This window comes from Protobothrops mucrosquamatus, unplaced genomic scaffold (assembly GCF_001527695.2).
Source record: "Protobothrops mucrosquamatus isolate PMUCROS unplaced genomic scaffold, P.Mucros_1.0 scaffold3939, whole genome shotgun sequence".
In the NCBI taxonomy this organism is placed as follows: Eukaryota; Metazoa; Chordata; class Lepidosauria; order Squamata; family Viperidae; genus Protobothrops; species Protobothrops mucrosquamatus.
This window is the reverse complement of record NW_015389882.1, coordinates 25,376-38,277: the sequence shown is the minus strand read 5'-3', so window position 1 is coordinate 38,277 and position 12,902 is coordinate 25,376. Positions and strand designations below refer to the sequence as shown.

Sequence of the window (12,902 nt, the reverse complement as noted above, 5' to 3'; positions counted from 1 at the left end):
CCGCCGCCCTCCTCATCTGTACCCGGGGTGCTGGAGGTGAAGGGCGCAGCTCTCGCCGGGCCCCCGGCCTCGGTTCACCGACGTGCGGGCGGCTTTGCTCAGCGGGGCCCCGCCCGGCTCGCGGAGGCAGGACCGGTGGAAGTCCGGGTACTCCATCGGTGGCATCACGCTGCCCGGGCCGGGGGGCCCTGCCCCGGCTCGGCAGTGGGGGCCAGCCGTGCACTCCAGGGCAGCTGCCCCCATCGTCTGCAGTCCGCCTGCTCCTCCTCCTCCGCCGCCGCCCCCGTGGAACGGCAGGGCCAGGTCCTGGGAGCCCGAGCTGTCGCTGTTGGGCGTGGGCAGAATGTTATTCCACAGCGGGGGCTGGAAGTAGTGCCCGTTGGTGAAGGGGGGCGGGCCAGGCAGGCCGTTGATGGGGGGCGAGGGGGCGGGCTTCTCCAGGGCAGCCTTCGTGCCGAACGGCTGGGCCATGCACAGCTCCAGGGCGTAGCCCGACCCTTTGCCGGGTAAGCCCTGCCCGGGGAGCTCTCGCCCGGGGGGCTTCCCCATGGGGGCCGAGGGTCCGATGGCCTCGCCGCACATCTGCTGTAGGTGAGCCAGCTGGTGCTGGTTCCAGGCCGCGGCCACCTGCTTCATGTCGCTTTGGTAGGCAGGAGGGCCACGGGCCACGCTGCCCAGCGGCACCCCCATGGCGGAGGGCGGGACCGGCGCGGCGTGGTCGCCAGGGTTGACCATGCCGCAGGAAGGCAGGGGCGTGGGGATGTTGTGCGCGGACACCCGGGTGCTGGCGCTGATCAGGAGGTTGCGGCTGATGGGGCTGGGGTTGGCGATCTGTCCCTCGCAGACTGAGGTAGCGCTGGCGCCCGTGCGCGCCTGGCAGAACTGGCTGATCTGGTGCACGATGCTGCTCAGGTCCGGGGGCTGGCTCTGCTGCAGCGTGGCAGCCATGGAGAGCGGGATGGTTGAGGTAGAGACGGTCACATTCGGAGGGGCGTCGGCGTCGGCCATCTTCCTGCCCAGGTGCATGCCCGCCAGCGGCGGGGGCTGCGGAGGCTGCTGCAAGTGGTTGGCGGGGTGCTGCGGCGGCAGCTGCTGCTGCTGCAGGCCGGGGTGGGCCACGTTCTGTGGCGGCTGCAGGGCGGGGGGGACGCCCTGAGAGTGGAGCTGCTGGAGGGCCTGCTGGCGAGCCAGCGCCTGGGGGTGGGTTAAAGTGCTAGGTGCCGCGTAGGGGACCGAGGGGGGGTTCATCATGGCTTCCGGCAGCAGGCGGGTCCGCTTCCCGTCAAAGTCCTTGATGACCCCTTTGGCCGGGGACCGGACGATGGCCAGGAGGCCTGTTTTCACGGATGCCTGCGACGGCGGGTAAGGGCTGTACCTCTGCCCAGAAGTGTCCAGCCCGTTCACAGTACGGCGCACGTGTTTCCGCTGAGGGACCTTGATGCTGTTGGGGAAAATTTTGATGGTCAGAGGGTGGTTGGCTACCTTCTTAGCATACGCGTCCAACTCTGCTGGAGTAGGGTGCTGTGCGGCTCTCATTTTCTGTGGAGTGTCCCCTGGTTGGGGAAGGGGGGGGAAGAGAAAGTCAGAGAGACAGAGAGCATGGAGAGAAAGGGAGAAAAGGAGAGCGAGAGAGAAAAGAGAAAGAGAAAGAGAGAGAGAGAGAAGCCATCAACACCGACTGAGCGAGCAGTCAGCGTTCTCTTCAGAACCTCCGAACTGCCCGGAGCTGAGTTCAAAAGAGGGGGGAAGGCTCGGGGGTAACTCGACCAATACGGGGGCCCAGCAGGGTATTGTTTAAAAAAAAAAGAAAGAAAAAAGGCGGCCACGGAGGCATGGCTGGCGCTCCATTTGTGTCTGATGGGCATCGGCGGAGTCCCGCTCGTACCCTCTCGATGTTCTGTCCGTACCCTTGGGACCCCCGATCGGGCGCCACCTCCTCCGTGGCCCTCTGGAGCTTTGGAGAGCCTGACGCGGCTGCAAACCCAGCGGATGCTCCAATGGGGTTTGGTTCTTTCTTTTTGAGAAACAAGCTGGCCGTGGTTAGAATGCAGCGTTGCAAACTGACTCTGCCCACAGCCAGGAAGTTCGATCCCAACCGGCTCAAAATGAACTCAGCCTTCCGAGGTCGGTAAAATGAGGACCCAGATTGTTGGGGCAACAGGCTGACTCTGTCAATCGCTTAGAAGGGGCTGTAAAGCACCGCGAAGCGGCATATAAGTCTATGTGCTGCCGCTATTAATGCAGCTGCTGGTCCCCAGAAAGAGACGGTTGTCTCACACAACGTCGGAAGGACCCCTTTCCTTGAACCCTCTTCCGGAACCGAGCAACCGTGTCCCGAAAGTTAAAAGGAGACGCTGCTTCGTCCAGCTTTTCAGAAGTCCTGTTACTGGTTTTGGAATCAATGCAAAAGTTCCCCTCCTCCAGGATAACATAAGTACAGGTAGTCCTCAACTTACGACCGTTCGCTTAGTGACTGTTTGAAGTTACAGCAGCAGTGGGAAAAGGGAATTGTGGTCATTTTTCACACTCATGACCATTGCAGCATCCTCATGCTCACGTGATCAAAATTTGGACATTTGGCAACGGGCTCGTATTTATGACGGTCGCAGCGTCCCCCCAGGGGGGATCACGGGATCCCCTTTTGCGACCTTCTGACAAGCAAAGCCAATGGGGAGAAGCCAGATTCACTTAACAACCGGGTTGCTAGCTTGACAGCTGCAGGGATTCCCTTAACGACGGTGGCCAGAAAAGTCATAAAATGGGGCAAAACTCACTTAATGACTGTCCTGTCCAGCCACAGATATTTTGGGCTCAGTTATGGTTGTAAGTCAAGGATTATTTGTAGCCAGATTTTACTCTCTGCCTAGGGTGCCCTGTGGGGGTTAAATCTTGGTTTAGGGGGGGTCTCTATGGGGCACGAGGCTGTCTCCAGATTGAGAAGCCACAGCCCAGGCCCAGATGTCACCCCCAAGTCACACTGGGGATGGCCTGGGGGCCCTAGAGCTCAGGCCAATCAAATACAAGGAAAAACCAACTCTTTGCTGGACTTTTTTAGCCCCCCCAAAAAGTTCCTTCCCCACATCTGGGCTGCTGTGGGGAGAAGCAGAGGGCCCAGGGCAGCCTCCCTCACTAGCAGACAAGGGGGGCTGGGAGCTGCATCTGGACTAACCAAATATTGGCTATATAAAGGGGAGATCAAAATACAGGGTAGTTCTCGACTTACAACAGCCCGTTTAGTGACCGTTCCTAGTTACAACGGCACTGAAAAATACGACTTATAGCTGTTTTTCACAGTTGTGACCTGCGCAGCGTCCCGAGACGGGCACAAACCGAAACATTTTTAGGCGGCCCTTGACTCACAGCCGTTCATTTAGTGACCGTTTGAAGTTACGACGGCACTAAAAAAAAGGCAACTTACGACCGTTTTTCACACTTGTGACCGTTGTAGCAGCATCCGCACGCACGGTCACGCGATCAAAATTCAGATGCTCGGCAACTGACTCCTGTTTATGATGGTCGCAGTGTCCCGGGGTCACATTGACCCCCTTTTATGACCTTCTGACAAGCAAAGTCAATGGGGGAAGCCACTTACTGACTTATCAACCGCAGTGATTCACTTAGTAACTATGGAAAGAAAGGTCACAGAATGGGGCGAAACCCCACCTAACCGACGTCTCACCGCAGAAATTCTGGTCGTAAGTGGAGGACTACCTGTAACCCATCCCAGCACAGGTGGCAAGGAAAGGAAACGGGCCCAGACCAGGGAAGGGGGTCCAGCAGATGTGGTGGGCAGCCTCTCCTACGCGTAGCCTCCCAGGGATGTCCTGGTGAGAGCAGCAGTCTGGCTCACCCTCCCCTCCTCGTGACGCTTAGCCACCGGCATGTTAAAAAATAAAATAAAATAAAATAAAATAAAATGGGAGAAGATTGGGAGGGACGTCAGGACCACGGAGGGTCTCTGACGCCGGGTTTCTCCATCGTGGCAGCTTGAAGACGGGTGGACTTCAACTCCCAGAATTCCCCAGCCAGCACAGCTATTTGAACTGAGGGCTCATTCTATTTAACCCCCACCGCCCCGCCCCAACCGGACTCGTGGCCTCATACAGATGTTAAATAAATCCGTGTTTCTTTGGCCACTTGGAGACGGGCGGACTTCAACTCCCACAATGCTCCAGCTGGCTGGCTTCCTCATTTCCTGCTAGGCTGGGGGATTCTGGGTAAACCCCCACCCACCCGCTCCAACCAGACTCGTGGCCACATACAGATGTTAAATAAATCCGTGTTTCTTTGGCCACTTGGAGACGGGCGGACGTCAACGCCCACAATGCTCCAGCTGGCTGGCTTCCTCATTTCCTGCTAGGCTGGGGGATTCTGGGCATTGAAGTCCAGCCGTCTTCACCGAGCCGAGGTGGAGGAATGCTGATCCGAGGCCTCGTTTGGCAACCTGAACCCCTTCTTGGATCGCTTTTGGGGATCCAAGCCAACACCCCCCCCAAAGTCCGCCAGAGACCCGCTGGAGTGCTGGTTCTGCCCTTGACCACCCGGGTTTAGTTCCTCCTCCCCCGCCCCCCCCGCCCATCCCTTGGGCGTGCGGTCAAGCGGCCGGCCGAAACTCACATTTCTGAAGCCCAGTGTTCATCTGCGGGTAAGGAAGCAGCTGGAAGGAGAGGTCGCCGGGTCCTGGGAGGCAGGCCAGCATGGCAGGCGGCGGTCAGCACATGGGCTCCGGAGTCCTCTGCGCACTGCAAGGGAAGACAGGGGTCAGGGGAGACTCACGGGGTCCCCCAGGGACAGCCTGACGGGCTCCTTGCAAGCCCGAGATCAAAGACGGGCGTGATCGGAAAGATTTACACGTCGACTTACAGCTTACGACGTTTAGTGACCGTTTGAAGTTACGACAGCACTGAAGAAAGCGACTTAGGGCTGGTTTCACACTTACGACCGTTGCAGGATCCCCGTGGTCACGTGGTCAAAATTCAGACGCTCGGCCACCGGCTCCTATTTACGACGGTCGCAGCCTTCCTGGAGGGTCAGGTGATCCCCTTGTGCGACCTTCTGGCAACGGGGAAGCCAGATTCACTTAACAACGGCAGTGATTCACTTAACAACTGCGGCAAGAAAGGTCGTAAAGCAGGGCAAAGCTTGCTTGACAAATGTTTCACTTAGCGACAGACATGTTGGGCTCAGTTGCGGTCATAATTGGAGGACTATCTGTATTTATGATTTTGTTGGGTCTCTGCACTTCAGCACCGGCAGTCCTCGGCTTACGACCGGTTGCTCAGTTACGACAGACCAAAAAAAAAAAAAAAAAGCACCAGTGATCCGGATTCAAAGTTCCGATGCCCGCGGTAGACGGCGGGTTACGACCGCGACTGGGCTCAAATTTTGGTTGCCAAGTGAGACGCGGTCTGAGTTTGGCTCTGCTTTACGACCTTTCTTCCTGCTGCGGCTGTTAAGTGAATCACTGCAGCTGTTCAGTGACTCTGCAACTGTCCTAAGTACATGCCAGTTTCCAAGTATCCAGATTTGGATCATGTGACCTTGGGGACGCCGCAAGAGTTTTAACCGTGGGAAAGTCCATAAATCGCCGTCTTCAGTGCAGCTGTAATTTCAAACGGTCACTAAATGAACTGTTGTAAGTTGAAGGCTGCCGGCTCAGGTAGTCCTCAACTTACGACCACCACCAAGCCCAAAACTTCTGTTGTTAAGTGAGACATTTTTTAAGTGACAAGAAAACTCCTAAAATGTCACTTAAGAAATGTCTCACTTAACAACAGAAATTTTGGGCTTGGTGGCGGTCGTAAGTTGAGGACTACCTGTACCGGCAGCCTTCAACTTACAACAGTTCATTTAGTGACCGCCTTTGTTAAATCAGTAACATGGTCATTAAATGAATCTGGCTTCCCTATTGACTTTGCTTGTGAGAAAGGCGCAAAAGGGGATCGCGTGACCCCCCCCAGGGATGCTGCGACCGTCATAAATATGAATCAAGCGTCACCAAGCGTCTGAAGTTTGACTGCGTGTCTGCGGGGAAGCTGCAACAGTTGTAAGTGCGAAAAATAATCGTAAGTCACCTTTTTCAGTGCCGTTGCAACTTTACACGGTCATTAAACGAACGGTCGTTAAGTTGAAGACCACCTATAATCCCTGTTCTCTCAGTGGCATCTGGGTGCTTCCGGTGGGGTGGGGGAAGGGGCCCAATTCTTGGCATCCAAGACAGGAAGGAGAATGTAAAGCTAAGTGTGAAAAATGGCCATCACCCACTTTTTTCATTCCTAAGGCAGGACTAGAACTCGCAATCTCCGGCTTTCTAGTCTGGAGCCTTAACCGCTAGTTGTTTAATTGATACTGAATTAGGAACTTGTACTTCTTAACAGTGAGGACAATTACCCAGTGGAACAGCTTCCCACCAGACAATGGGGGTACTCCAACACTGGAGGTTTTTTTTAGAAGAGGCTAGACAGTCATTTGTCTGAAATGGCACAGGGTCTCCTGATTGAGCGGGGGGTAGACTAGAAGACCTCCAAGGTCCCTTCCAACTTTATTATTATTATATTATTATTATATTCTTTCTGAATTCTATTCTCTATTCTCTTCTGTTCTATTCTATATTCTATTCTATTCCATTCATTCTGAATTCTGTTCTATTCTATATTTCTATTCTATTCTGTATTTCTTTTCTATTCTATTCTTTCTGAATTCTATTCTCTATTCTCTATTCTATTCTGTTCTATTCTCTATTCTATTCATTCTGAATTCTATTCTATATTCTATTCTATTCTGTATTTCTATTCTGAATTCTATTCTGTTCTATTCTATATTCTATTCCATTCATTCTGAATTCTATTCTATATTCTATTCTATATTTCTATTCTGAATTCTATTCTGTTCTATTCTATATTTTATTCCATTCATTCTGAATTCTATTCTATATTTTATTCTATATTTCTATTCTATTCTGTATTTCTATTATATTCCATTCTTTCTGAATTCTATTCTCTATTCTATTCTGAATTCTATTCTATTCTATATTCTATTCCATTTCATCCCATCCCAGAATACCCTTAAATTCACAAATGGGGCGAAGGTTTGTTGCTATAATATTCCCTTTTCCCCTATATTAAAAACTACCGTTTGCTAACCAGGAGAGCCAGTTTTTGGTGTACCGGTTGAGGCCTCAGGCTAGGAACCAGGGAATGAACGGTTCTAGTCCTGATTTGGGCCCAAAGGCAGGTGATGCACTCGCTCTAGATTGAAACAAAATTTGTAAACTGCATAAAAGGAAATTTGAATGCCGGTCGGATCTCCTTGCCAGTAAATTCGGTTGCTAAATGAATTCTTTTCTTTATTTGTGTTAGAAGCACCTTCAAACTATAGACATAAAGCATTCAAGTAAAATAGGCAGAAAATGAAATAAATGTGTTTTATTTCTCATTCTAATCTTGGCTGATTTATCGACATTTATCTGGTCTAGATAAACCCCCGTGTTATTTTTGTAAGCTCTTCCTCCTTACCATCACTACACAGAAAAATATTCGATGGCGTTCATTTAAGGTTTTTCTCTCTCAAAATTGCCAGAGAATAATACTTGCGGCAAAACCAGACTTATTTTTTTCTAGCAAGATACAGAGAATCACCTGACCCCGCCACGTTCTACTGCCAGATGACATTTTTAATTTGTAAATTATATAATGCTGCAATCAAATCAGTCTGCTTCATTAATACAGACGCACTCCAAAACCACAAACTGCACATTCACGAAGACTGAATCAGACAATTACAAGGGTCGTAAAAAATTATAGCATGCTTTGACTGAGGGATTCTGGGAGTTGAAGTCCACAAGTCTTCAAGGGGCCAAATTTGAAGACCCCTGCCTTAAATCCTGCTTTGCTGGGGTACCCAAAAGCACCTATTAAAGAGAGTTTCTAACGTAACGCCACCCAAAAAATATTCTGAGCCCTCTAACCGTGAACGTGACACACGCAAACTCTCTGATCCATACACAACACAACCACAAATGGAAACACACACACACAGGCCACGGAGTTGGGGCAGTCAATGGTACAACATAAATAAAAGTTGGTGCCTGCAATCAACTATTTCCAATTAGGGTGAAAACCAACGCTGAGTCCTGCCCTCTTAACGACCAAAACCAAGCCTAAAATTTCCACGGCTTAGTGTGGCAGTCATTAAGTGAGTTTGGGCCCATTTTGTGACCTTTTTGCCGCGGTTGTTAAGTGAATCACTGCGGTTAAGTTGTTAACATGGTTGTGAAGTCAATCTGGGTGCCCCGTTGAGTTTGCCGGTCAGAAACTCGCAAAAGGGGATCAGGGGAGCCCGGTACGCTGCGACCGTCATAAATGGGAGCCGGTTGCCAAGCATCCAAATTCTGATCACGTGACGATGAGAATGCTACGACGGTCGTTAAATGTGGAAAGTGGCCCTAAGATGCTTTCTCCAGTGCTGTTGTAACCTAGAACTGTCACTAAATGAATAGTTGTTAAGTCAAGAGCCACCTATAAATATTTCCGAATTTTGATCGCGCGACCGTGAGGACGCTACGACGGTCGTAAGCCATTTTTTCCCAGAGCAGATAGAACTCTGAATGGTCCTTAAACGAACGGTTGTTAAGGCGAGGACTGCCTGTGTAACAACGAGCACAATCACACGACACTCGAAGCAGCCCAAACCAACATTTAACCTGCCATCCTAGTCTTCCAACATCCCATTCCGGAAACATTCTGAGCCACCAGTTGCAGCCAAGGTGGTGTGTGAAGCACCCTTTGTCCATCTCGGTTGTTTATCTGAAATAGTACAGGTGGTCCTCCAGTTATGACCACAACTGAGCCCCAAACTTACGTTGCTAAGTGGGACATTTGTTAAGTGAGTTTCCCCCCCATTTTACGACCTCCCTTGCCACAGTTGTTAAATGAATCACTACAGCTGTTCAGTTCAGCGGTTGTTAAGCGAATCTGACTTTGCTTGTCAGGAGGTCGCAAAAGGAGATCACCTGACCCCAGGACACTGCAACCGTCATAGGTACGAGACAGTTTCCAAGTGTCTGAATTTTGATCACATGACCGTGGGGAGGCTGCAACAGTGGTGTGAAAAACGGTCATAAGTCCCTTTTTTGAGTTTTGTAACTTTGAACGGTCACTAAATGATCTGTTGTAAGCCGAGGACTACCTGTACAGGGTCTCCTGCCGGAGCAGGGGGGGGGGCTTTGTGCTAGAAGACCTCCGAGGTCCCTTCCAGCTGTTATTCGTTTATCACAGACTGCTTTCTGTGATGATGATGATGATGATAATAACAAAGTTGGAAGGGACCTTGGAGGACATCTAGTCCAACCCCCTGCTCAGGCAGGAAACCCTATATACCATTTCGGACAAATGGCTGTCCAGTCTCTTCTTAAAAACTTCCAGTGTTGGCACATTCACCGCTTCTGGAGGCAGGTTGTTCCACTGGTTAATTGTTCTCACTGTCAGGAAGTTTCTCTTTAGTTCCAGGTTGCTTCTCTCCTTGATGAGTTTCCATCCGTTGCTTCTTGCCCTGCCTTCAGGCGCTTAGGAGAATAGCTTGACTCCCTCTTCTTTGGGGCAGCCCTTGAGATACTGGAAGACTGCTATCATGTCCCCCCTCGTCCTTCTCTTCATTAAACTAGACATCCCCAATTCCAGCAACCGTTCCTTATATGTTTTAGCCTCCAGTCCCCTGATCATCTCTGTTGCTCTTCTCTGCACTCTTTCTAGAGTCTCAGCATCTTTTTTACATCGTGGTGACCAAAACTGGATGCCGTATTCCAAGTGTGGCCTTACCAAGGCCTTGGAAAGTGGTATTAAGACTTCATATGATTCTATCCGTCATAAATGCTGACTCGCATTTATGACGGCCACGGTGTCCCGGGGTCACGGGATCAGCTGTTGCCACGTCAAGGGGAGAAGCCAGATTCGCTTAACAACCATGTGACTACCTTAACTGCAGTGATTCAGTTAACAACGGGGGCGAGAAAGGTCGTAAAACGGGGCAAAATTAAACAACTGTCTCTCTTAGTATCAGAAATTTTGGGCTCAGGACTGCTTGTATGTGCTTTGTAAACCCTGGTTTGACTTAGGATGTTCCTTCTCCAGCTAATTAAGACTTAAAATTGACCACAGGCCTTCATGGGAACAAGGCCTGGGAGAGATTGCAAAGTCTGGAGATGACACATCATGTTGTCAGGCAGAGCTGATGCTTTAAGCCTCGGTTCCTGTAGCTAAGAATTAGAAATGAATTCCCAGGCCCGGGAGATAAAACTACTCAAATGGAGAAATGACGATTTAACCCCCCGGGCTGTGGACTGGATGAGGCCGCTGGAGAGAGAGAGGGGAGGGGACCTCCCTCCATTTTGCAGGAGAAATAGCTGAAATTAGGAAATCAGCTTTCTTTTAATGAGAAGAAGGACCAGGGGTGACATGATAGCAGCATTCCAGTATTTGGGGGGGGGGGGGGCGGCCACAGAAAAGAGGGGGGAGGGTTTCCACCTATTCTCCAAAGTCCCTGAAGGCAGGAAAAGAAGCAATGGATGGAAACTGATCCAGGAGAGAAGCAACCTGGAACTAAGGAGGAATTTCCCGAGAGGACAATTAAACCAGGGGAACAGTGTGCCACCAGAAGTTGTGGGTGCTCCCATCACTGGAGGTTTTCAAGAAGAGATTTGTTTGAAATAGTCTAGGGCAGGGGTAGGCAACCTTGGCTCTTTTATGATTTGTGGACTTTAACTCCCAGAATTCCTGAGCCAGCATTTGAAGTCCACAAATTATAAAGGGAGCCATAGTTCCCCCATGCTGGCTCAGGAATTCTGGGAGTTGAAGTCCACCAGTCATGAAGGGGGCCATAATTCCCCCATGCTGGCTGAGGAATTCTGGGAGTTGAAGTCCACCAGTCATGAAGGGGGCCATAGTTCCCCCATGCTGGCTCAGGAATTCTGGGAGTTGAAGTCCTCGAGTCATGAAGGGGGCCATAGTTCCCCCATGCTGGCTCAGGAATTCTGGGAGTTGAAGTCCTCAAGTCATGAAGGGGGCCATAGTTCTCCCATGCTGGCTGAGGAATTCTGGGAGTTGAAGTCCACGAGTCAAGGGAGCCTTAGTTCCCCCATGCTGGCTCAGGAATTCTGGGAGTTGAAATCCATGAGACATGAAGGGGGCCATAGTTCCCCCATGCTGGCTCAGGAATTCTGGGAGTTGAAGTCCACCAGTCATAAAAGAGCCAAGGTTGAAGACCCCTGGTCTAGGCTCTCCTGCTTCCAACTTTGCTATTTTGTTCGGTTTAGGCAGCCAAGTAATAAAAACCTGGACTTTGCACACAGAGGCTCTAGTGGCCACAACCTCCACCCACAAGGGTGACCCAAGTCAATCTTGACTTAATTTGGAAACTGGATCGCAATGCAGCCGACTCAGTTATAGAGGGAAACCCAGGGTTGACGCGATCCTATGCAAGCCAGGATCATCCGTTTTACTTCCGGCTTTTGACGATTTAAGAAAAGCTGCCAAACTGAGATCAGGCGACTCATCAATTCCTCCCCTGCAACAATTATCAAGGAAAGGATTTTAATGGTACATGATGTCCTTCCTCTGACAAACCATGGGCGATGTCCCACCTCTTGGTGGTAAAGCCCAGCCTAACAAATCTTTGCTCAAAAAAAGAATTTGGCAGGGAAAAAGGACTTCAGGCAGTTGCCACGAATCAATGCTGACGTGAACGCGCCCCCAAATAAAATAAAATAAAATAAAAAATAAAAGCACAGACGGGGCAATCCTTCATCTGCCTGCATTCTCTGCTTCAAGAGGCCCAGGTTTTGCACGACTTTCCTGCCCTCTGGGCTCCCGCCTCTCCCGTGAGGAGGGTCCTCAGGGGAAGACCCCCTTCTCCAGCAGCAGCTCTGCGGATCATCCTGAAGGGCCCTTTGCCTCCATATACAAGTAGTCCTCAACTTACAACAATTCATTTAGTGACCGAAGTGACCACAGCACTGGAAATAGTGACTTAGGACCTCCCTCTTTGCACAATTCTGACCTTTGCAGCATCCCCGTGTGGCCACGTGCTCAAAATTCAGACGCTGGGCAGCTGACTCATATTTATGATGGTGGCAGAGTCCCGGGGTCCCGTTTTGCGACCATCCGAGTCAACGGGGGAAGCCGGATCCACTTAATAACCCATGTTGCTAACTTAACAACTGCAGGGATTCACTTAACAACCCGTGGTAAGAAAGGTTGTAAAATGGGGAGGGAGAGATTCGTTCCACCGATGTCTCACTTGGGAACGGACATTTTGGGCTGAAATGCGGCCGTTGAGTTGAGGACTGCCTACGGTCTTAGGGGAAGGGCTCCAGCACGGCTCTCTCCGCCTTCGGCAGGCCCGGGGACCCAGCCCGATTTCGGACTCCGATTCTGGCAGCAGAAAGGCCGCCCGAGGAAGGGAGAGGCCGAGGCTCAGACCAGGGAGGAAACGGTGGGAACTGGCTTTTCAAGCCAGACGTAGAAACTGCCCCGGGGAGCTTCTCCAAATTCACACGCTTGCAGGGCTGGGGAGGTGCAGGCTCTGGGCCAGAGGCTTCACTTTTGGGGGGGGGAGGGGGAAAGACAAGGCAGATGGGGGAGGGGGTGCATAAGGGGGTACTGAAGCTGAACTGGGAGACCCCCCCTTCCCCCCCCTTCGATCAAGGAGCCAAGGCCCGGGAGGAAGCAGCCCTGGGAAAGAGTAGCCCCTTGCTCCCCCCTCCCATTGGGAACCCCAGGGAAGGAGCCCCCCAACCTGGTGCAGGAAGGAGCCCCCCCCCAGCTGCAGGATAAAGGGGGGCAGATGAGGTTTTTGAGGCCTGAAACTGAACCGGGGGACCCCCTTCGCCTCCCCCCCTCCCTCCTACC

General features: G+C 51.5%; 1 protein-coding gene across 1 annotated transcript; it reads right to left on the bottom strand.

Annotated features, from left to right (window-relative positions):
• Nucleotides 1-12: 12 nt before the first annotated feature.
• On the bottom strand, nt 13-4,699 carry FAM222B (family with sequence similarity 222 member B). The gene is made up of 2 exons (XM_015827769.1): nt 4,618-4,699; nt 13-1,553 (listed from the first exon to the last, which is right to left on the bottom strand). Exons 1-2 carry the CDS (start codon nt 4,697-4,699, stop codon nt 13-15), a joined length of 1,623 nt encoding a protein of 540 aa, XP_015683255.1.
• Between the last annotated feature and the right edge of the window lie 8,203 nt (nt 4,700-12,902).

Bases quoted from the DNA above. Each gene is read 5' to 3' on its own strand.
- FAM222B (XM_015827769.1), bottom strand. From the start codon at position 4,699: ATGCTGGCCTGCCTCCCAGGACCCGGCGACCTCTCCTTCCAGCTGCTT. The intron at 1,554-4,617 runs GTGAGTTTCGGC...TTCCCCAACCAG, and splicing joins GAACACTGGGCTTCAGAAAT to GGGACACTCCACAGAAAATG.